Source organism: Helicoverpa armigera, chromosome 27, assembly GCF_030705265.1.
Source record: "Helicoverpa armigera isolate CAAS_96S chromosome 27, ASM3070526v1, whole genome shotgun sequence".
In the NCBI taxonomy this organism is placed as follows: domain Eukaryota; kingdom Metazoa; phylum Arthropoda; class Insecta; order Lepidoptera; family Noctuidae; genus Helicoverpa; species Helicoverpa armigera.
The window spans coordinates 5,154,536-5,180,680 of NC_087146.1; the positions used below are offsets into that span (position 1 = coordinate 5,154,536).

Genomic DNA, 26,145 nt, shown 5'->3' on the forward strand with positions numbered 1-26,145 from the left:
GGCTGTCATTGAACATCCCTTGGCAGTCGTTACGGGTAGTCAGAAGCCAGTAAGTCTGACACCAGTCCAAACCAGGTATTGGGCTGCCTGCAACTGGGCTTGAGGGGGCAGATAGGGCAGTCGCTCCTTGTAAAGCACTGGTACTCAGCTACATCCGGTTAGACTGGAAGCCACCCGAACATAGTTGGGATAGGCTCGGAGGATGATAGTCTATTTCCTATTTAATTTTATACTCATATACATAGGTTCATAAGACAGTATATAAGCTACAACTTCTATTTAATTACTTACACACTTTTTTCAATACTAATACTACTTACCAATAAAATTCAACTGTACCAGTTTATTCATACATTTATTCAGTCAGCATCATGTAAGCTTGTACTAAACTTCGAGGCGCGCGTGTCGCGTCGTGTTCTCAAATTAACTGGTTTTTAACTACAGTTCTACTGTTAACTGTTGATGTTGTAAATCGATTTGATAGAGAATCGAATTGGGCATTTTTTTGGGTATAGAAAAATTTATATGGATGAAAGATTTTGCGAAGGTAATGAGTATCTAAAGCACTTTTGCTTATTACCACTTATGCTGCTTTTTGAAAGTTTCTGAAAACCTGCTAAGTTATTACTGCCTGACCAGGAATCGAACCCGAGACTGTCTTCTGGCTGGGAGTTTGTTGCACCACTTCTTCTTCCCAGCAAAACACATAGGAAGTGGTGAAGGGCGGTCGTCTCGGGGGCTGTCTTTTGTGACCTTCAAAAAGTGTTGATTTTCAGCCTATTTTGAATAAATGACTTTTGATTTTGTCTTTATAAGTTTATAATACATCATCTTACTTCCTACTTCACATCAAGTATACATTCGTTTACTTATACAGATTTCGATAAGCAAATCCTGCTAGATAAAAATTATGAAACTTGGCCGCAATACTGCTTAAGTATCAAAATATAATGTGAACTAGGTAATTCTTAAATATTAAATAGTGTAGTCGTTTCCACAGGAAAACCATTGAAATAGTGATTAATATGTTTGATTTAAAATACACCATTTTTGCACCATTAATGAAGAACATTACCTACAAAAACCATTTGTACAACAAATTGTCTTAACAATCACACCCCTTTAATTTGGTGTCTTCGAAATAAACTGACATTTAGGGGTTGAAAGTCTGCCAGAGTGGGGTGGGTTTTATTGAAATACTTGCGGCGACGCGAATCGGGAATGCCGGTTCGATTGCCGGGTGCGAAACTTTAATTTTGTTGTTTTTTTTATTGCATTTTTAGATTGAGTGAATCGATTGTTTGAAGTTACTTTGGAGGGATAAAAATAAGTGTTAAAACTGTTTTACGTAGTTGTGTTCGGTGTTTCCAGGTCAGGCAAGTACCAATGCAACTTTTCTAAGATTGTATGTAATTTCTATGTATATCTTGGACACCAATGACTGTGTATAATACCAAGACCCAGCTGTTATTTAAATATCTTTGGCAGTCGCTACGGGTAGTCAGAAGGCAGATAAATCAGACAGCCAGTCTTACGAAGGGTATTGGGTTGCTCGGGTAACTGGGTTTGAGGAGGTCAGATAAGCAGGAAGCCAACCCTAAAGTAGTTGGAAAAAGCTAGGCTATCATAATTATGTAGTAAAAAGAGATAAAAATAAAACAACTAAACTATTTCATTTAACTTCTTTTAATAAGATTTGTCTATAAATCGCTACTTTTTCACATTCATAAATTGACAACAGTTTGAAAAACGAAAAAAATATTGAAAAATACTGAAAAAAATAATTTGCATGTTGTTTGAGAATCTCAGGTGAAATGGGTAAGGTGAATATTTTTTCAAAAATGTTGTCAAAATATGAAAATAAAATGACTAATACTGTTACATTGCACAATAAATAACTTAATAATAATTTGTTAATTAATTTTAAAATTAAGTTTTTATTATTATTAATTATTTACACGATATTTATTATTTTACAATTCGAGTGGGAGATTCGACTATAATTTTTTACAAAAACATTTTTGTTTTTTTTTTTGCTTTTTAAATACAGTGGTTTATTTTATATTTCGTAGACATTTTAATTCATAATGAAGGTTTGCAGTATGTTTAAAGTTGTTTTTAAATAGTCGGCCGACAGTTGACCCATTGGTTGACAACTATTTTTTTCAAGAAAATTTTGATTCCAATCAAAGTTTTCAGTCGCTCTGATACCGGCTAAATACCTGATCTTTGTAATGTGCGTACTACCATTCATCTTCATACTGATTTATGAGCCCAAACAAACTATCGGCCGACTAAAAGTTTGCAGTGTGGCGCTAATATACAGGGATAAAGTAAAAACATGTTAATAATAATTATTAGTCAGTAAAGACTATGGTAATGTTCAAAATATATACGAACAGAAAACAAGAAATTCAAATATAGGTATAGCGATAATATATGATTATTGTTTGTAATACTTATGAAATTGTTACTTTGGTAGAATATACTGCAAATTGGTATAATATACTAAAAGGTAGTATTACTGTGGTTATGGTTTTATCAAAGTTATGAAGGTCGGGACGGCCGGCAAAATATGCTGTGACTTTTGAATGATTTCAAACTCATTCTAAAATGGATTGCATTTTTAACATTAAGGGCTTTTAAAAAAATATTCCGTAAGTAGGTACCTCGAGCTAGTCAAAAAATTTGAAAAAAAAAATCAGAGAATAACGTGTTTAGAAAATTAAATTATTACGTAATTGTATTTTTTTTGTAAATTTGTATCTGTAGAACTCATTTTTTAGCGAGCTTAAAAAAGGAGGTTTCCAAGTCGCCTGCACAGCATGTATTTTTTAAGTGTTAGGTACCTACTTATTTTAAAAGCAGCATATGAATTTTCAAAAATCAATAAACCAAAAATTATCGCATCAATATGGACAAACCAAAAAAACTGAAAAGAGGTTGATTTACAAATTAGTTTCTCAAATCATTTGTATAATTATTTCCAGTTAATCTATTGACAAAGAGAGCACTCTATTTTGTAAAAGTAGTTTTAATGTTGATGATGAGTCAGATCTTAAGAAATACAGACGTTGTCACGAAAGCGGATAAGCTATGCTTGTGTGTGTAAATGTATAATGCACATTGTCTTTGTGTGAGTAGGCGACTCAGCCAATACTGAGCGCTCCCGAGCTTACGCATACAAAGACAATTTGCATCTATATTTAGGTACACACACAAGTTTGTTTAACTGCTTTGGGAGATAAAACATTTATTTTTGCTATTGCTAAAAGACTGACATTGCTTGTGCAAAACAAAATAGTCGAATGGAAAAACCGAACGAAGAATCCACTAGTGTGAAAGGGATGCTAGAGTTTTCTCAGACATCGCTACTAATATTATAAATGGCGAAAGTAACTCTGTCTGTCTGTCTGTCTGTTACGCTGTCACGTCTAAACCACTGAACTGATTTTAATTAAATCTGGTACAGAGATAGAGTTGACCTTGAGAAAGAACATAGGACAGTTTTTATCCCGGACTTTTGAAGAACTCTCTTGGAAACGCGATATAACCGAACTCTACGCGGACGAAGCCGCTGGCGGAAGCTAGTTAAGTATATTCAGATATTCCATGTATAATATAATTATTGCTGGAATGATACCAGTTATTAATATAATAATAATTAATATTTTATGGTATGGGGAACTATTTGCAGTTATGATATTATTCAATACCTTTTCTAGGCATTGACATAGAAATTGCAAGGATGACGAACATTTTACTACTTGTAATTAAAGAAAATCTTATTTTAATTGGTAATTGGCAGTTATTGCAAGTTTTTTCTTCTAATTAACGGCTGTAAATAAGACCTCACAGTTAATTATATAATCGTAATACAGTGTCATCCTTTGTATTACCATTTAAAATGCTTTTAACATAGGTACAATTTTTTTTTATTGATCACTTTTCATGAAATCTAATCACAATTTTAATTAAAAATGTTTAACGCTGTCATCATAAAACAGCTAAACTCATTGCGATGAAAATTGACATGGAGATAGGTGTTAACCTGGAGGCGGAGATAGGCTACTTTCAATCTAGGAGCGGGACCTATTTACTTCAACACGTGACATTAAAAGTCATTTCATTTGAGGCTACTGTTAATCCGGATCTGAGGAGTTACCAAAAAAATCCAGTCACACATAAGAAAGACCATCTATAATCATCGGCACGAATCTTGAGCGCTGACCTTCACCTGCGCAGAAGTGATTTATTAGCAAAGAACCAATCCCGAGTGACGACTATGACGCGATGCGCTGCGGGCCAATCACTGCTTTACCCCCGCCCCCGCGCCTCACTTCATACCACAAAAGGGACCCAATAAATCACTTCTGCGCAGGTGAAGGTCAGCGCTCAAGATTCGTGCCGATGATTATACTCAAAAATCGAACTCATCAAGACCCAACCCAAAACCAATCTACACTCTATTCAATTGCTGTTCCCTCTCCCTGGCTTTCATCTCCAATTCTTCCTCCTCCTTCGTCAGAGGAACTGTGGAGTGGTTATACAGACCCTGGGCCATCAGCTGCAGAGCCAAGGGGTTCCTCTGACCAGAAGCCTTCTTGATCTTGGCTCGTTTGTTCTGGAACCAGATCTTAATTTGGGCTTCAGCTAGGCCCAGCTCTGCGGCCAGGCTTTGACGTCTTCTTTCTGTCAGGTAGCGGTTCTCTGCGAATTCGTGCTGTGGACAAATTGGGGGGGTTAGGATTTGTTTTTCTGTACGAGGCTGGGTAAAGCACTGGTACTCAGCTGTAGCCGGTTAGACTGGAAGCCGACCCCAACATGGTTAGGAAAAGGCTAGTCAGATGATGAGTGTTTGAGGCTGGATTTTGTTATGGGCAGTCAAGAAGATTTGACAGCCTGTCATATTAAGGGATGTCGAGTGCCCTTTAAGACTTGGACTTATTACAGAAAGTTTGACAACGAGTATTTAATTGGGGTATTGTGTGCTGAGGTATCTGGGTTGTAAAGGTCAGATCAGTAGTCGTCCCAAGAAAGGATGTAATTTACTTTTGATCATGTAAATTGCTGGTACTCATAGTGAAGTCATTTGTGGCGTGGTTTCAAAAAACGGTATTCAAAACATTTATTGCTACAGCAAAGTCATACAAACTTTAACAAAGTCTTTCCTATACATAAATAGGTATGTCGACTGTTAAATACAAATTAAATTAAAGACCAAAAATTAACACGGCAACAGAATCTTTCTTTGGAAATCAATGAGGAAGTCCTAATGACGTGGACGTCCTATGACTAAAATGATGATGATGAGAATACATACCTTTAACCTCGCAAGCTGAGGTCCTGAAAAAGCAGTTCGTGGTCTCTTCTCGTCAGGCACCGTGTTGTCTCCAGGGGGTTTCTTGGGCCTTCGCGTTCGAGGACCTGGTCAGAAACAGAATAAAATGGAGGACGAATATCTAGACCCTTAATATTGGACATTATTCTCTCATGATGAGAGGAAACTTGGATGGTAAACATGGTAGAGTAGTAAAGTAGTAAAGATGTTTTATTTAATGAAAGAGGCTGAGCTATACTGGTGGGTGCAAATGTAGGTATAGTTATCGGCACGAATCTTGAGCTCTGACCTACATCTGGGCAGAAGTAATTTATTATGAAAGTCATTTATTGGCCAATCACCGCTCTAGCCCGCCCCGCGCCTCACTTCATACCACAAAAGGAACCCAATAAATCACTTCTGCGCAGGTGAAGGTCAGAGCTCATGATTCGCACCGATAACTATATGTACATTGGATTTGTATGCTTCAGCAATTTAGCTATTGCTGAGCAGTCTCAAGCTTATGCATACAAGGACAATGTGCATGTACATTAAAATTTACAGACACAAGAATGGGTAAAGCACGCATATGTACTTTCGCAGACCTGTAGTGATTATTCAAAAATAAAAAAAAATAAAAAAAAAATGATACAAGTATCCATAAGCATTCACTTGAAACTAATTTTGAAATCGAAGATAGTAAAGTTGAAACATGACCTTATTTAACATTAAAAAATAAAACATAACAAACACAAATACACACAAGCACAAACACATAACACAAACAAAGATAGCAGTGACAAACACACAAACAAAGCAGGATGCAGTTATATACAAACAAACACATTAACACAATAGTTTAGCACAAACACAGACTGGACAAACTATTATAGAGTCTCGAGATCTCCAGCACACTGCAAACTTTTAGTCGGCCGATAGCTTGATCGAGCTTATAAATCAGTATGAAGAAGAATGGTTGTATGCACAAGGTCAAGTATTTAGCCGGTATCAGACCGACTACAAGTTTAACTAGATTCAGGATAACCTTCAAAATAAACTGTCAATCTATCAGGCCAACTATTGGCCGACAGTTCAGCTTGCAGTATAAGGGCTCTAGCTTTAAAGGCACGTTATGGAAGAGAGCTGCCAATTGCAACTACCGACCGTTGTACACGTTCCGCAGCTGCACTACTGATTTGTACTGTTTACATGAAAGCGTTTTGGATTTAAGCGGCAGCAACATGTGTAGTCGCTCTCAGATATCGACTGATTTCATGCAGTCGCTGCAAGTGCGGTCGGCGGTTGCAGTTGGCAGCTCACTTTCAATAAGTACAGAGGAATAAAATCAATGGGAACTCCACACTAACTGAATTTCGAATCAAAGAAGGATTCCATTTTTCATATTTCAATGGTATTTCTCCATTTACTTTCAGCAAATTGACTTTCGCAATACAAGCTACCTCTTCAACAAAATTGGTAATGCCATCATGCCACCAGCCAGTCAAACTAGACCAGTGCCAGTAAAAGCCGATGATGATGATGATGAAACCCTCGCAGCTTCCTCTCGTTGTCTTCCCCAAGCCAAGCGGGCGATGCAATATCTTAACCAATTCAGTTTCGAGCTCAAACGAGCGAAGTCCTAAGTGTTAAAATTGGTCAAAATATTTCACCGACCGCCTGACGGGATTGGTGATGATGATGAAGTATACGTTTCTCTGGAAGGTTCCTATGTATATGGTTATTTGTACAACTCAGATTATAAAGGAATGATGATGAAGAATTTTGGGTAGGTTAGGTACGCAAAGTATAAGGGTCTCAATCTAGAAAATTATAATGGCATCCAAGCCAAATTTTTGCCACGGTGGTGGTTTTTAGGTCTTGGAAACTCATCCAGGGCATTATAGTGCACTAGCATTTGCTTGGACACAGGTGCACTCACTATTCCTTCACTCTTATAGCGCGATGGGACGGCAATCCGACACCACCGGAGAGAGATCACAAGCAGGATCGAAATTTTAGAACGTCATAATATCGGTAAAGGGGGCCCGTTATAATCTGAGATGTACATAGATAGTTAATTTTAATTAAATGTTAGTTTACAAAACAAAAACAAAACAAACAGCAAAATTGAAAATTCAAGTCAATCAACAACTAACCATTCAAATTCGAAATCGATTGAACAACTACTAAATAATATAAGAAAGATAGCATTCTGAAACTGCTTTCAAAAAGTACAATTATTCTTCTTCTACAGTTCATGTTACGCATCTTCGAAGTTATCCATTTGACGCCTCGCTCATGCGCATAGCGTTTTGTTTATACATTTTGATTATAGCGACGTCAATAGTAGCTAACTTCGGACAAGCAAAGATACTTGAGAAGAAAACTAAATTCTGGTTTGTTGTTGATTAACAAACATTTTAGCACAAACACATTTTAATACATGTGTTTATTATTACATTCTGAAAAATAACTCTTTTAGCACGTTACATCACTTTTCATTATATTTATTGGTATAATAAATATTTAGTGAAAGATGATGAATGCTTGATTGAAATTATTAATTCAATAAATCATAAAACACGTTTAAATATACTTAGTAATGTATTATGTTATTATTCATTTTTCAGAAATATAATGTCACAAAATCATTTAAAATAAGGTCATGTTTCAACTTAGATCATATGTATGGTTGGTATTTTTTCTTTAAATTAACACGATATTTATTGATTTGTGATCTATATCTACTAATATAATAAAGAGGAAACATTTTTCTTTGTTTATACCCTAAACGCTCCAAAACGACTGAACCGATTTGAAAAATTCTTTCACTGTTGAAAGCTACACTCTTCCCGAGGAACATAGGCTATATTTTATCCCGGTACGGGCAGTAGTTGCCACGGGACGCGGGTGAAACCGGCGAAAACGGCTAGTATGCTATCCACGTTTTTGCTACACAAATTGTTCATTTAATAATCAAATCAACATCTAGTATCAAGAATAATAGTTTTACAATTTAACTAAAACTGAATAAGACCACGTATATTCAATTTAACCGTAACTAATCGATTTTATTTCATTATTTAACTACGTCACGAAGTTAGAACTTTTTTGTATTTTTTATAACTTTGTCTACGCGCAAACTAAAAGTCGGCCGACTGTTGGTCAACAGTCCATTCATTCATTGAAGAAGGGTCAAAAATTCAGGGTGAAAAAATGTTTTTTTTTTCTTCTTTTTTAAATCGTGAATTCCATCAAAGTTGTCAGGCAGTCTGATACCGGACAAATACCTGATCTTTGTAATGTGCGTACTACCATTCATCTTCATACTGATTTATGAGCCCAAACTATCGGCCGACTAAAAGTTTTTAGTGTGCGCTTAAAGAGTACCTCTTTGACTATTGTGATGAGGAAAATCGATGTTTTTTTTTGAAAATGTTATTTTGTGACAGTCCAATTAAGGTTCTAGGAATAGAATTGTATTTTGGTATTAGATGAAGTAATTTATTTATTTAATTTGTATGGACTTGTATAATAGACAAATAAACTCTTTTGCAAAAAGCGGCACCTGTGCGAAATCTTAGTTTACGTGTATTTCAAAGGGTTTTGATGATTGTAGTATGTTTCTACCGTCAAAAGAGTTAGCCAAGCATGCGTGAGAGTGTATTCTAAATTTGAATTTTGTACAATTGCTAAGAAATTGCTTAAACCTTGTTTTGGACTAATTGCTGACAGAAAGTTCGTCGGTGTTTCGAAAAGTTTTTGAAGTGATTTTCAGGAAAATGATAATGCAGTTTTAATTAATGATTAATGTACTTTTTTGTTACATCAAAACATTTTTGAAAAACTATGCGTATTTGTTAAAATTTTCACCTGCTCTAAATGGGCTATACTGATGGTTGATGGCAATGTTAAGAGTTTCGGTATTTTAGTGTAAAGCGTTCTATTGTTTGGATATTGTACCCACGTGTTTTAAAATATCGCTTTTTCATAATTAAACTCTATTTAGAAGAGTATCAGTACCTTTGGCTGCGACAAAACCAATTTAAAGTAAGCAGTGCCGATCACAACTCGTCTCCTATCGGACTTTGACATTTTTAAAAGTCTTGAAATTCTACAAAATACAGAAAATAGCGCATAGACTGTGAGCACGAGGTCTTAAGGTCTCGTAATCACTGATTTTTAAACAACCTCGTCTCTTGGGAAACTCCGTAGACCACTGAAGATCTATGAGTCTGAGCGTTCAAATAGCGTGTTTTCATCCCATGGACATTTTATTAAATAAACTTGCCTACAATGAGATTTTCTGGCATTTACAGCACTTTCCTGCTTAAATCATAACAATAATTGGCTATCTGCTCATTTTTTAAGAAACATACGTTTGGCCAATAATTTTGAATTCTTGACTCCCTTTCAACTAAATCGTCGTTTAGTAACCCGATACCTATGGAGTTATCGAGACCTTCAACGCGGCAATAATTTGACTTTTCAGATAGCTTTAACCCTCCTCATCATTTTTCATGTGGTTAATTTTAACATTTATCACAAAATTTGGTATTTTTTAAATGTCAAAGTCCGATAGGAGACGAGTTGTGATCGGCACTGCTTACTTTAAATTGGTTTTGTCGCAGCCAAAGGTACTGATTCTCTTCTAAATAGTGTTTAATTATGAAAAAGCGATATTTTAAAACACGTGGGTACAATATCTAAACAATAGAACGCTTTACACTAAAATACCGAAACTCTTAACATTGCCATCAACCATCAGTATAGCCCATTTAGAGCAGGTGAAAATTTTAACAAATACGCATAGTTTTTCAAAAATGTTTTGATGTAACAAAAAAGTACATTAATCATTTATTAAAACTGCATTATCATTTTCCTGAAAATCACTTCAAAAACTTTTCGAAACATCGACGAACTTTCTGTCAGCAATTAGTCCAAAACAAGGTTTAACCAATTTCTTAGCAATAGTACAAAATTCAAATTTAGAATACACTCTCACGCATGCTCGGCTAACTCTTTTGACGGTAGAAACATACTACAATCATCAAAACCCTTTGAAATACACGTAAAGTCCTTAAAACTAAGATTTCGGAAAGGTGCCCGTTTTTTTTGCAAAAGAGTGTAGTTCACTGTGTATTATTAGAGAAATTTAAAAGAATTTTAAAACTTTTTTTATATTTGTAATTTTTTTTTTCAAATACTAAAAGCGACATAAAAAATAAGCAACATCAAAGATTATTTTGAACTTTCATATAATTTTGCAGTTCGCTCTTGGCCGGTATTAATTCAATCTATCTAGTTATAGAAAGTTGAATAACAACTAAACCACGTTTTTTATAATAGAGCCATCATCGTATTTTATTATATTTTAGAACTTTCAACAAATGTTTTATTATAGTAGGTAATAAATAAGAAATATCTAATTTATTATATCAATAGCCTTTCTTTTCAAAATAAACCTTTTATTGGCATTTGCAATTATTTTTTGACAGTCACGTGATTACTATTTATATTATTTTTATCTGTAAATTGAAGTTTTTTTTTGCAATTTAGTTTTTATTTTATTTTAAGCGTTTCTACATACACAAAGAAAAAAAATAGCACTGATTTTTCACTTTTTTGTCGGTTATGGTTTCATGCCAAATATATTATTATAATTCAATATTTTAGATTTTTTTGATAGAGTAGATAATAAATAAACTTTATACTTATTATATTTGATAAATAAATAACAAATAAATGGAGTTATCTCACGTGATTCTCGTGAGCGCGACCCGTACTTACTTCGTCCTGTAACAAAAGAAAAATATCATTAATAACACACATAATAAAAAATTATATTAGGGTAAATACATCTAGAAGAAACCTGGACTGTAAAGTCTGAAATCACCAACCCGCATTGAGCAAGCGTGGTGATTAATGCTCAATCCTTCTCCGTGTGAGAGGAGGCCGCAGCCATGCAGTGGGACGATAAAAGGCCGATGATATGATGAGAAAAAATAACTTAATTTTAATCATTGAGTGTTCAGTTAAAATATATGCGATACATTATATTTAACCACATATTATATAATTAACACTTTTGAAATGGTAAAAAAACAAAATACCAGTAACTAAAATTCAAATAAACATTTTTCCGAAATTATCTTCGTTCACAACTCAAAACTATTTAACGGATATTCATGCGATTTTCATCAATATATAATAGGATGGTTCATCAGAAAGGTATAGGAAAAATATCATAGTAACCATCAGTTAATTAGTAACTATACGCATAAAACTAAATTCACTCATTTCTTAACATAATTTCGCAAACTCATTCAGTAACTTGCAATCAAAAGTCAAAGTCATCAGTTTTATAATGATCATTATTGTAAAACTTTATTAGCTATCAAACTTGAGTATAGATAATTAATTAATCAGCTGCTTTAGTTAAAGTATGGCTTTTAAAACCCACCAATATAAGTTGAACTCTCATTTTTAATAGTATTAAAGTTATCTGCCCGGGCTGCGTGATTGTTCGCGCGAGTTACCGCGGCCCTGGTACATGAAGGGCTTAAGAAGGAACATGATGGGTTTTAGTCAGTAAGAGTCTGACACTCCCATCACGCTGCACCCACAGAGCGGGAGGACTCATTAGACGAAGTCCCATAAAAAAGTCATCTGCCTACTATTTTCCCAACTATGTTGGGGTCGGCTTCCAGTCTAACTGGATGCAGCCGCGTACCAGTGTTTTACAAGGAGCGACTGTCTATCTGACCTCCTCAACACAGTTACCCGGGCAATCCCACATTTTTCAAAAATACAACTAGGTAATGTATATCTACCTATACGTTCGAATTTGCAAATATTTTTTTTATAAGGACTTGCTCACATCAGCGGATTGACACATGTCTCTTGAAGCAGCTACTTCGCGCACCCGGATAAAAACACACACTTCACAGCTTCACCACAGCCCACAGCTTCCTCAATAAATGGGCCATCTAACACTGAAGGAATTATCCAAATCGAACCAGCCGTTCCTGAGATTCGCACCTTCAAAAAAAACAAACTCTCCAGCTTTATAATATTAGCAACTATAGCTATTTCTAACTTTTAAAAAAATGCCATATTTATACATATAGTTTCAAATAAACCAAGCTATTTATCGTATCATCAGTTCAAGCTATATTAGTCGTTATATTGACTGATTAAGCAACGGACGTGACGTCATCGACCACCCATGTGGACAGCTAATTAAGACATTCACTGTTTTAGTAACGTGTTTGTTTGTTTTTAGTTTTAGTTTATTGGGACATAGCGCCGGTTTTGATGTGGGCTTTAGTTTGGAGTTTAACTTGCTCTGTTTTACGGTTTTGCTTGGATAATAAGACGATATGAATATAATGCACTTTAATTAAGAAATGTGTATCTTAACATGTAAAAGTAAATTATTCAGAATGCAGGTTATGTTCGGATTATATTTCATGACAATTGGTTCTGCTTTTTTACTATAAAAATGTTATATACAAACCAAGATACTTCAGTATTGGCAGAAATGGGAAAGACCAATAGGCATGGTGAATAGAAAAAAAAGTAATTAGTCTGTCTTCTGTTTTTCAGATACTTGACCTTAAAATAGTGGACACGTAGGTATTTGTTATTTTCTCTCACAAACAAAATAATAACAACGAAGATACAACACTATTGAACTTTATGTTACGTTACTTCTAAGTACAAAGTTTACATAAATGTGAAGTCACACAGACTCTTTGTTGCGTTATATCTTAGTAAATACTTGTTGTTTTGTTAAAATAAAAAATACATGAGCATCATTTTTTCGCAATCTAAAATGCGTGCTAATTAAAATCACTAATATTAATATTTTAACCCTGTCATCACGCCTATTACAACTGTTCATACATACAGTACAGTTACTGTTACAGCCTTTTTATCGTCCCACTGCTGGGCTGCGGCTTCCTCTCACACGGAGAAGGATTGAGTATTAATCACCACGCTTGCTCAATGCGAGTTGGTGATTACATACATACAGTAAAATTATATTATTAAACCAACATTTTAACTCTAATCAGCTAAAAATAAGATCAAAGACGACCTACGGAACCCATATTCCGGACCCCTAGCGGGTCTCAAGTTGCCACCAACGAAGTTTGATAATTAAGACATTTTCAACAATAAATGAGTGCTCACTGTATTTTTATTCAGATAAACGTAGGTTTTATAACTTAATAAAAGACCTGGTTAGAGAATTTCGACTTTATTTTTATATGTATAAGGATGTTTTTGCTAAGTTGATTTTGGGTCTGATTGAAATTCTGTCAAAAATCTATAATGTGTAACAATATTATATACCTACTTAGCTTGGGTTTGTACTTATACTTACTTGAACGTGCTAATCTCAGGAACTAATAGACTGTATAGTTATCGGCACGAATCTTGAGCTCTGACCTTCACCTGCGCAGAAGTAATTTATTGGGTCCCTTTGTGGTATGAAGTGAGGCGCGGGGCGAGCTAAAGCGGTGATTGGCCCGCAGTGCATCGCGTCATAGCCGTCACTCGGGATTGGTTCTTTGCTATATATCACTTCTGCGCAGATGTAGGTCAGAGCTCAAGATTCGTGCCGATAACTTTACCGATAACGATGAAATCTGGTACGGAGAAAGTAGCGAATCCATACATATTAATGCTTGAAATGATTTTCTAAGGATGCGAGCAGTAATTTTAAAATATAGAGATTATAAAACTCGTTTACTTAATTATTTTATTTACAAAAAACGGGTTTGAAATAATAAAAACGGTATAAAATCTTAATTTCTTTAAAATATACGAAATTACTATTTAAAAATATTCCTAGTACATATTAATTATTGAAGTATTTCAAGTATGCGACCAATTGAGTGCTTTGTGAAGGAATTTAAGCATAAACTGTATAATTTTAATTAAGTACGGTTAATAGCCGTAATATGCTGATTTTGATGAATTTTGGTTTAATTTTTATGTGACATACAGACGCACAGAATGGACAACGAAACAAATACAGTTACTAATCCCTACTAATATTATAAATGTGAAAGTAACTCTGTCTGTCTATTACGCTTTCACATCTAAACTACTGAACTGATTTTAATAAAATGTGGTACAGAGATAGAGTTGACCTTGAGAAAGAACATGGGATAGTTTTTATCCCGGACTTTTGAAAAGTTCTCTTGGGAACGCGGTATAACCTAACAGTACGCGGGCGAAGCCGCGGGCGGAAGCTAGTTGATCTATAACTTGGGAAAAAAGAACTGTTATTTGAACATCTTTCTTTCATCAAAAGTCGTTGGCAGAAAGTCTGACAACCAGTCTTACCAATGAGTAGGTATTGGGTTGCCCGGGTAACTGGGTGGAAGAGGTCAGACAGGCAGTCGGTCCATGTGGCATACTGGTACCCAGTTACATCTATCTGGTTAAACTGAAAGCCGACCCCAACATAGTTGGGAAAAGGCTTGGGCAGATATCAATCTAAAACTCCTACAAAATGTTTGCTAACCATCCTCTCATTACAGGAAATTATCAAATGGCGGCTCCGTTGTGGGTGCAGCGCTCGAGAGTGTCAGACTCTTACTGACTAAAACCCACCATGTTCCTTCTTAAGCCCTTTATGTACCAGCGCCGCGGTAACTCGCGCGAACAATCCCGCAGCCCGTTGCTAACCATCCTATCATACAGTATTTTCACACACTCACACATGAAGACTTGTATGCAAATTTTATAACTTAAGTTTGAGCATAAATTCAAGTTAATGACGTTAATAGCTTCATCAAGCCGCCATGATGGTTTTTATTTTCAATGCACAATTAATAATTTTATTTATTTCCTTTACGGTTAATTATGGGGAGTTTAAAAGGTTCTGAGGGGTTAAAAGGAAAGTAGAATGGTTTAGTTTTGAAATGTTAGTAAATATCTTGATGTTTACCTAAGCTGTACTGCTGTCAAGGTTCATCAAAATACGTTCAGTATATTTTGCGTTAAGCCGGCTTTTCACTGTGGGATATAATATAATGTATATTACATCCTGAGATACCTATAATATTTTATCGCTCGTCATACATTTGCCACTGTGCTTTAATATATAACATCAAAACATCAAATAAATAAATATTTTTTTCAAAATGACAAGCGATAAAATATTGTCTCAGGATGTAATATATAGTATATTTTTAAGAACCAGAAGCAGGTTTATTTAACAAGGAAATAACAATAAATAGTTTTAACATGAAAATCAACTACGATTGAACAGAAGTATTCCAAAAGCGCGGCAAAATCGTATTCCCGTCAAACTATGTCATGTCTTGTCACAATGACGTTCGAAAATGGAATCCTCCAAGCAGAGATACACGACTGAATGGTGGGGTGTCGATGGTTGCTCGTCTCTGCTGCCCTTTATGTAACCACTGGCAGCTAACACGGCCTCTCCTGACACCCTGACGTCCTCGGCAGGATCTGGCTGAGCCTGGTTGTGTCTCGGAACACCTGCACATTCAATAAGCGAGTTGGACCTGGCTCAATTTCATCATAATTGAATCTCGATTGGTTAACGTGGTCGTCATCGTTTTTGTGGACACATGAAACTTTCAGAATAAACATTATTCGAGGTATTACAAACCTCAAACAAAGAACTAATTCATTTAAACAATGAAAATAAATAACATCAACTTTAAATCAAATAACAGGTACAAAATTAATAACAGAACACTGGTATACCACCCAGCGACTTGAAAATAAATAACATCAACTTTAAATCAAATAATTGGTACAAAATAAATAACAAAACACTGGTATACCACCCAGCGACTCGAAAATAAATAACAGCAACTTTAAATCAAATAACAGGTACAAAATTAATAACAGAACACTGGTATACCACCCAGCGACTTGAAAATAAATAACATCAACTTTAAATCAAATAATTGGTACAAAATAAATAACAAAACACTGGTATACCACCCAGCGACTCGAAAATAAATAACAGCAACTTTAAATCAAATAACAGGTACAAAATTAATAACGGAACACTGGTATACCACCCAGCGACTTGAAAATAAATAACATCAACTTTAAATCAAATAATTGGTTCAAAATAAATAACAAAACACTGGTATACCACCCAGTGACTCGCCGACATGGGCTCAAAAGTTTGTATATCGCATAAGATTTCCGCACCGTAGGCATAGGCTCCAAAAGTTTGCATACCTCCCAGTGACTCGCCGGCATAGGCTCAAAAGTTTGCATACCGCACAAGGTTTCCGCACTGTAGGCATAGGCTCCAAAAGTTTGCATACCTCCCAGTGACTCGCTGGCATAGGCTCAAAAGTTTGCATACCACGCAAGGTTTCCGCACTGTAGGCATAGGCTCCAAAGTTTGCATACCTCCCAGTGACTCGCTGGCATAGGCTCAAAAGTTTGCATACCACGCAAGGTTTCCGCACTGTAGGCATAGGCTCCAAAAGTTTGCATACCTCCCAGTGACTCGCTGGCATAGGCTCAAAAGTTTGCATACCACGCAAGGTTTCCGCACTGTAGGCATAGGCTCCAAAAGTTTGCATACCTCCCAGTGACTCGCTGGCATAGGCTCAAAAGTTTGCATACCACGCAAGGTTTCCGCACTGTAGGCATAGGCTCAAAGTTTGCATACCTCCCAGTGACTCGCTGGCATAGGCTCAAAAGTTTGCATACCACGCAAGGTTTCCGCACTGTAGGCATAGGCTCCAAAGTTTGCATACCTCCCAGTGACTCGCTGGCATAGGCTCAAAGTTTGCATACCACGCAAGGTTTCCGCACTGTAGGCATAGGCTCCAAAGTTTGCATACCTCCCAGTGACTCGCTGGCATAGGCTCAAAAGTTTGCATACCACGCAAGGTTTCCGCACTGTAGGCATAGGCTCCAAAAGTTTGCATACCTCCCAGTGACTCGCTGGCATAGGCTCAAAAGTTTGCATACCACGCAAGGTTTCCACACTGTAGGCATAGGCTCCAAAGTTTGCATACCTCCCAGTGTTTACTCATACACATACACACACACATATAAAGAAGTCATGTAAATTATTCAATATCAATCCTTGTATCAATCATGTACAATATTCAATATCAATCATATAAATTATTAACTTGTACCGTGTATAAAAGGCTGAAGCATATATCATGTAAGAAAAATGTAAGAAGGAATAAAATTTACTTTTACTTGTTAGTTAAGCCGTGGGCGCAAGCGTGCACTCAAGCGCCCCCGGGCAAAGGTCTATAGAAAAATGTTATTAAGAACAAATACTTCAGACTTTACACGAATATAGATAAAATTCAGTGCATCGTGAATGACAGAATCAATGAAACAGCGTGATATACAATCCAACATGGATTATCGCAACCATACCACCTCAATCAGTGGCCCAACACATCAGCACCACTAGCGTGCTCTCAACTTTCAATAAGGTTGAGCAGACCACAGCGTCCACTTGACTCGGCAGTAACTCCACCACCAGAGTCCAGTCTTCTTTTAACGCCACACTGACGTCATCATGTCAAGCTACGACAGCAATCTGCCAGCAGCACCGACTCAGCAGTGCTCGTGCCGCAACCAGCAGCACCGGCTCAGCAGCGCTCGTGCCGCAACCAGCAGCACCGGCTCAGCAGCGCTCGTGCCGCAACCAGCAGCACCGGCTCAGCAGCGCTCGTGCCGCAACCAGCAGCACCGGCTCAGCAGCGCTCGTGCCGCAACCAGCAGCACCGGCTCAGCAGCGCTCGTGCCGCAACCAGCAGCACCGGCTCAGCAGCGCTCGTGCCGCAACCAGCAGCACCGGCTCAGCAGCGCTCGTGCCGCAACCAGCAGCACCGGCTCAGCAGCGCTCGTGCCGCAACCAGCAGCACCGGCTCAGCAGCGCTCGTGCCGCAACCAGCAGCACCGGCTCAGCAGCGCTCGTGCCGCAACCAGCAGCACCGGCTCAGCAGCGCTCGTGCCGCGACCAGCAGCACTCACACAGCAGCACTGGTGCTAAGACCAGCCGCACCGGTACAACAGCGCTGGCTTGCTGCGACACGGCCGTTACATATTCTAGTGTACAACTCTGTGAACAAGCACTCACGACATACATTTCGCTCGGCCACTTCTGACCATCAAAATCTGGAAAGCTTTTCGCTTTTAATGAAATAAATTCGAGGCATAACCTTGACAAACAAACTCAACTTTGGAACTGTGTCTCAGAAATAGCGTCAGTAATAATCATGTGTCAGCAACACTCAAAACACAACCATCATTACGTTTTGATAAATTATGTGTAATTAACTTCACTTCATATTTTGCTACACAGTATACTCATGAGTGTCAATACCAACGGTTGGTACATTATAACACATTTTTCCTCTTAATAGAGCTAAGAGCATAATAACTTCCAAATTGGGAATCAAAAAGCCATATGAAAAATAGAACAGATCACCTGACCTCAATGCATGATATACCAGGTCTACCATCCACTGGCTATCACTACTGGAGTATGCCAAACGAGGTACTGGCAGTTGGCACCCTATACAGCATGCAAAGCTCGTGCAGCAGCAATGCACCCGAGGCACTTGAAGTGTCACAGCACTCGTAGTATGTCAAGTGGCACAGCACCTGCAGCGCTTACACCATCTCCTCGCATGGTTCTCACAAAGGTGATTTCATAGTGTTTTCTGGCTTAGGCTTATCCTCAATATCTGTAGTCAAAAGACAAGCAAGCAAGCATCTGGCTAAAGCAAACAAACATTCAATTTAAAGACTCTCATGCATTGTCATGTTACAGATTTGAACTTTAGTTGACATCACCAATTAATGCACCCAAATTACATAATCAGTAAAATAAAATAATAACCAAAGTCGGTAAACAGACTTTCAATTTATAAAATGCAAATTACGCCATTGCCTTCCATTGGAATCTTAGATATTGGTTGTATCCCTTTCTTGAGCTCTAAGGGCCTTCGAAGGCCACAACCACAACGGCATAACACCAACTGTACCAAAGAGTTTACACAAGTCTCTTTTCAGTCATCTCAATGCCATCAGACAGGCCAATGGGTCTTTTCCAGGTCACCCTGATATCCATCATAGATACTGCACAACTCAATAGAATCAAAAGTAGAAACAGATAAATAATTCAAACTAACAAATCTAGAGACTGATGCACAATTTAAACTATTCCACTTTAGTGTAAACAAATTGAGTAAGTCAATATCAAAACAGTGTGCAGTTATATCACAACAGTTGTAAACTTTTATATTTCTGTGTACTTGTTGAAACTCTTAAGCAGATAGATTAAAAATAAACATTACTGAGCTCATTTACATAATAAGACTGTTAGTTTTTCAATTTCATGACACAAAAACATTTCAAATGCAAACAAAAGATGCACATTAGGTATTATTTCAGCTTGCATAACACTTTGTTCAAGCTTTAAAACATTTATCTAAGTTTTGTATTAAAAATCAACCCGTTGGTCATTAGCGGTGACACCTGAGAATCTAACTCAAGTTCTCATACACTTTCAGTATGTTTTTAACCAATAAGCCACCAAGATGGATTACAAGTCATGTATAACATAAAGGCTAAATAAAACTGGATTGATCTCACCATTTACATACAGGTACATTACAGGATACCTCTCATATTATCTTGAGCATAACGGGAGCAAGGCATGTTGCTCACAGACACCAGAGCAATACATAAGCAGAAACTCATTTCACCCGAAGCACACTAGAGTCCCAACAGCATCAGTGTACTAAGCTCAACCAATAGACATTGCTTGGGCTATAAATCGGAAGCATCATAACTTCTAGACTTATTTCATCGTTATATCCACATGAAAACAAAAGCAATCGTTAATTCGGTCATAACAAAAACATTTAGATTACTACTTTATATGTGACTATGTTCAATCAATTTTGTTTACCAATAACCATAGTTACCAAACCTGTTATTTCCATAAAATAAATAAAACCAATGTTCCTTTGTGATTTTTCCAATAATGGAATTTATGCAGTCCACATTAATGCTATCCTTCAATGTATTCTTCCAGTTATTTGGGCATTGATGTCTTTAACTCTTCAGAATACGATAGACCTTCCGTATTATTTTTGTTCCACAACAAGTAAACCAATCAACATATTTATTGGTATCACTTACGCTGCCTGCATAGCATCTTGAAATACCAATCTATGCAGCGCACTGCAATCCATTACAAAATTAAAATAGAACAGCAAAACCTTTGGTCGGCGGATTTCCTTACACCGCGTCGTACTTAATAATAAGTGCCAATGAATCTAAACTGAAATCAAAAACTTTATAGTGGGAGTGAGACTATCCCACTTCTGATTTTAAGAACCAGAAGCAGGTTTATTTAACAAGGAAATAACAATAAATAGTTTTAACATGAAAATCAACTACGATTGAACAGAAGTATTCCAAAAGCGCGGCAAAATCGTATTCCCGTCAAACTATGTCATGTCTTGTCTGTCACAATGACGTTCGAAAATGGAATCCTCCAAGCAGAGATACACGACTGAATGGTGGGGTGTCGATGGTTGCTCGTCTCTGCTGCCCTTTATGTAACCACTGGCAGCTAACAATATTATATTATACCCCATAGTGAAAAGCTGGCTTTAAAGTGTAACAAACATTTACACATCCAAACTTTAATATTTATAATATTAGCGTGATATAAAAGTACATTACAGTATAATACACAGTTTCAAAAAACTCAGTAAAAAGTCGCAACCAACTTCGAACCCGCTACTTAACAATCCAAATACCGATTCCACCATACATTCTCTGAACAATTAATTTATACCCTTTTATTGAACAGTAAGGTAAACCAGCCAATTATCGACCATGTCGGCAAACATAAAACCTCATTTTTGTCATACCGGACCATGGAGAACAAAATGACTAGCGGAGGTGACATAACGGAAAATCTCCTAAGAAAGTAGCGCGACAACATGCGGGTGTTCGGGGGACGAGGAACGTTACTGTCTTCGCCTTTATACGCCTTCTTTGGATCCGACCATTACAGTCATTACCTAATCAATAATTTTATTTATTTCTCATCATCAAGTACAAGAATATGGTAGTACACGTTTCATTAAACATAGAGGCTGGTGTCTGTGGTAGGTTAATCCTGTATTACAAAAATCGTTGACAGATGTCTCAAAGAACCCGAACGCCTGGTGAATTCACTCGTATCTGATCGTTTTGGTCATGCCCAAAGTACAAATTTGACCTAGAAGAAGGCGTGACCTACCTGTGTTATGGTATCTCCGCTCTTTCCTCACTCCGTGTACCGATACAAAATTTTCGTTAATTAAACAATTATAACCAGGAGGTATTTTATCGAGATCGTTCGAGCACCTGGATTACCTAATTTGTGTTTTTAAATTTTGTACGGTCGACAACTGTGGCTTTCACCCTAAGACGTAATAAAAGATTTTATTGTTTAATTAATGTAATTTTGTGTTTTGCTTGAATTATGGTGAATAAGTAGCTAATTGTTATTTAAAAAGAAGCTCATGGCTAAGCCATCAATATCATCGATAATAAAATTCGTCATTTGAACATCTTTGGCAGTAGTTACGGGTAGTGAAGCCAGAAAGTCTGACAACCAGTCTAACCTAGAGGCATTGGGTTGCCCGGGTAACTGGGTTGAGGAGGTCAGATAGGCAGTCGCTCCTTGTAAAGCACTGGTACTCAGCTGCATCCGGTTAGACAGGAAACCGACTGAATAATGACTTACATTTTAAGTTCTATTATAAATACTTTTTTTAAAATTAATATCTAGGTAAGTATATGTATTTAAAATTAAAACCTTTCTATTAAAACCTTTCTTAAATATATAATAATCTATTAAACTAAGTATCTTAACCACCAAAAGACTTTCACAATTGCAATCTCATTTCAAATTTCAACCTCACACAGTCTGACTTCCGAAGGATTAAATATCACGCAAGCGAAGTCAGGGGAACAAGCTATCCTATTTAGTAAGAAAACCGTTCTATTAATATATTATATGGACCACACAGTATTTCAAGGAATGAGTCCGCAACACCTATTTTTAAACCACGGAGTATATTTAGAATGGAATAATAAATTTCAATTGAAATCAATTATTTGTAAGCATACTGGGTTATTAATTGTTCATATAATTTCATATATAATCATCTGCCTAGCCTTTTCCCAACTATGTCTTGGCTGGCTTCCAGTCTTCAATCATGCCACATGGAGGTATTGCTAATCTGATATCCTATCTGTGATACCCTTGGTAAGACTGATTGTCAGACTTACTGGCTTCTGACTACACGTAACGACTGCCAAAGATGTTCAAATGACAGCCGGACACAATGATACATAGTTACTTCTCAAGGCAAACCACTTGAGGCAGTTATGATACAAATGCGAAAGTGAATTGGTTAGTTTAATACCCTTTACGAAGAAATGACTGAATCGATTTGGATGAAATTTGACACAGAGATAGACAGTATCTTAGAGTCTGAGTCAGGTTACTTTTATCCATGTATTGGCAGTAGTTCTCTCAAAACGCGAGTAAATCCATACCTATGATATAATATACTAGCCGTTTTTCCATTACACCCGCGTCCCGTGGGAACTACTGCCCGCACCAGAAAAAAATATAGTCTATATTACTCGCAAATAACGTAGCTTTTTAATGGTGAAAGAATTTAAAAAATCGGTCCTTTAGTTTTTGAGTTTATCCGTTACAAACAAAAATATTTGTATATTTTTTTTCCGTCTTTATAATAGTAGCGTAGCTAAAACTCTACGTAGCTTCAAAATGACAAATTTCTTTGAGAAACCTAAAGTTCTGCTTACCCCGTTCAGACTTGCGTAGCCGGAATTAGGAACTGAGAATGGTATCGCCTAATTTGAGCCATACAAACATACGGGAAAGTACCACTATGGGTGGTCTGCCACCCACCGATCAAAAGCTATGGAGTCGAAGTTGGTATAAAACTTTTCTTTATTAATATTGTGAATGCGATTGTAAGTAATGTGAAAATAGTAAAATACTGAACCGATTGAGATAATAATTGACACTTTTTTATGTTCAACTTGCGCCTTGTCAGTACGTTACTTGATCCGTACAGAACTACTTCTTGTTTTTACAATATTATTTTCAAGGAAAAATTATAAATTTTTATTTACATAATAATATATACTATTTATATACATTTTACATAATCTATTTACAAAAAAATAAGGCAAAAAGTGACTTCTTGTCGTGGTCTGTATGATTGAAGGTGTTAAAAAAAGGAAATAGTATAGTATATGAATATCGAAACTTTTCTAAATAAAATCAATTTTATAAAGTACTAATTAAAAATAAGTAAAGTCTAACCGAACGCAGTTGATTTTCAAGGAGCGACTGCTTAGCCGGTTACCCGGCCACCCAATACCAAGGGGTAGTTAGACTGGTTGTCAGACTTACTGGCTTCTGACCACCCGTACTCAATTAAAATAAATGTTAATATAAAATCCGTCTCCATAGCTTTCTCAGTGCGCACCGTTTGCTCATGTCACCAAAACATTTCAAGCTCGACTGCCCGCGTACTTACACCGTTACAAGCGAAAACACACTTTATCACTATGTAAATAAGCCACAAATTTGCATAACACATTACTGCTCCTTCTTTGTACTAATCCACGCAAAGAAAATTGTACTTTGTTTTAAATGTAATAAGACTTATTTTGTACTGTATCGATTTTTGATGGACTTTATTCTTGGATTTCTTTAGTGATTGAAATTTGGACTTTATTTTGTTAGTGTAAAGGTGTTTTTTAGTATGATAATAAGTTATCTATTCGTACCACAGTGAGAACTAATTGAGTTGTCTTCCGTAGCCGTTTTTTTGTCTGTCTGCATGTCTTGTGCTTAGGTTGGTAACCTGCCACCATTTAACCTTAGGGCTTAAGACAATTGTGACCTTTTTGGCCTTTTGGACGACCATGCGTGTGTGCAGGGTCAATGACCGAGCAAGTGGTGAAATTGGAAATTGTGAAATTTTGATTTTGTAAAATATCTGCGGATACTGATAGAGCTATGGTTAAAGAAAGGTTGTGGTGAAAATACAAGGATTTTCCTATGTAAGGATGTTTTTTTTTAAAAATTGGGTGCATTCTTAAATTGAAACTGTTCCCCACGGTTTCCGTGAGAACTATTCCGCGCACCTGGATTAAAAGTAACCTGTAATAGCCTTCCTCGATAAAAAGCTATAGGTATGGCACTAAAATAATTTTGCAAATTAGCGCGGTCTAACAAAAAAACTAATTATGATTTTTAGTAGGTATAGATTTGAAAGATTTTGATTAATAAGATACCAACTACCTACAGTTTTAAACCCGGCCTTTAATTTTTTCTTAAAAATACTTGCCAGTAAGACCACGTGAAATTACTAGTTCTCACAATAAGGAAAAAGTTCCCAATATAAAAGTGGCTATAAAAACAACAAAAGATTCTTCTTTAATTATTCAATTAAAATCTTATTGCTAATGTGGGAAGATTTGCAACAAAAAACGGTGAAGAGTGAGTCGCAACGTTGAACATATAGGTTCCGTACAAAAATTTTCTCTTTGAAAATATTCTTAACTAGCTTCTGCCAGCGGTTTCACCCGCATCCCGTGGGAACTACTTCCCGTACCGGGATAAAGAGTAGCCTATAGCCTTCCTCGATAAATGGGCTATCTAACACTGAAAGAAATTTTCAAATCGGACCAGTAGTTCCTGAGATTAGCGCGTTCAAACAAACAAACAAACTCTTCAGCTTTATAATATTAGTATAGATTTTATAAGAAAGGCAACAGGCTGATATTGTAGTTTTAATTTTTAATTTCCAAATGAACAAAATATAACAGAATAGGCTATAGTGCTGCGACTAATACTTTTTATACAAGCTGTTGATTTGCATCCGTGCCATATTCAAGGAGGTAATTATGCTAATGATTCTCGACCCAAATCAATAAAAAAATTGGTACGTATTTTTTTCTTTATTTTTTTCGAATTCCGTAAATGTCATCTAGCCTTATTTAAACTTGGCGCGTATGTTACTGGCGTTAAAACCGTGCTGCACCCTCAAAAAAACGCAAACACAAAGCATACGCAACGATCACTCATAAAGGACGATGGGCGTTTTGGTACCTTGTCCAACAGTGTTGAATGTAGTACCATTGCGTAGGTCTTGGCAAGGCAAAAAATGTTTACTATGACGACTAGTCCCAAATCCTTGTCCATTTCGCGTGACATCGACTAATAGAATGCATAATGTTCATAAATCATCAACGTAGATGTAGTTCTTAAATCCAACTGTATCGAATAAAAACTGGTAAAGTAACAAAAAAACTAGAATTTGGCCTTTTTAGAATGTTTGCCTGCCAATTGATTTGAAAAAAGACTGCAAACCTTTACAGTTCACGCAGAACTAGCTGATGTATTTGGTGAAAGTTTTTCAGTCTTTACAATCAATTGAGGTTGAAAAGTCAGGAGACGATGTTAACATAGTACCTACTACATACTACGACTTAATCTTGCTCCTCAAGAGGTGCTGAGATAATGATGAATTTCTTCTTAAAAAAAGATGAATATAAATGTTTTGAGCTTTCGTCAAATCAGATGACGATTGTGTTTCCGTAGTATGACTCCATAGACTATTACAACCTTTAGATTATAATAGAGTGTATCTCAAACAATGTAAGATGTCTGTTAACTGAGTTTAAAATTATTACACTGACGACATAATATGCCTCTTAAT

General features: G+C 36.5%; 1 protein-coding gene across 1 annotated transcript in view; it reads right to left on the reverse strand.

The window, feature by feature from the left end:
* Nucleotides 1-4,175: 4,175 nt before the first annotated feature.
* Nucleotides 4,176-26,145, reverse strand: part of LOC110369635 (homeobox protein invected) — an 81,844-nt gene continuing 59,874 nt past the window's right edge. Inside the window, exons 4-6 of the mRNA XM_064042230.1 lie at nt 11,081-11,116; nt 5,324-5,427; nt 4,176-4,723 (exon numbers count right to left, since the gene is read on the reverse strand). Of these exons, the coding sequence (XP_063898300.1) occupies nt 4,460-4,723; nt 5,324-5,427; nt 11,081-11,116 (404 nt within the window). The 3' untranslated portion in view covers nt 4,176-4,459. The remainder of the gene's footprint in view (nt 4,724-5,323; nt 5,428-11,080; nt 11,117-26,145) is intronic.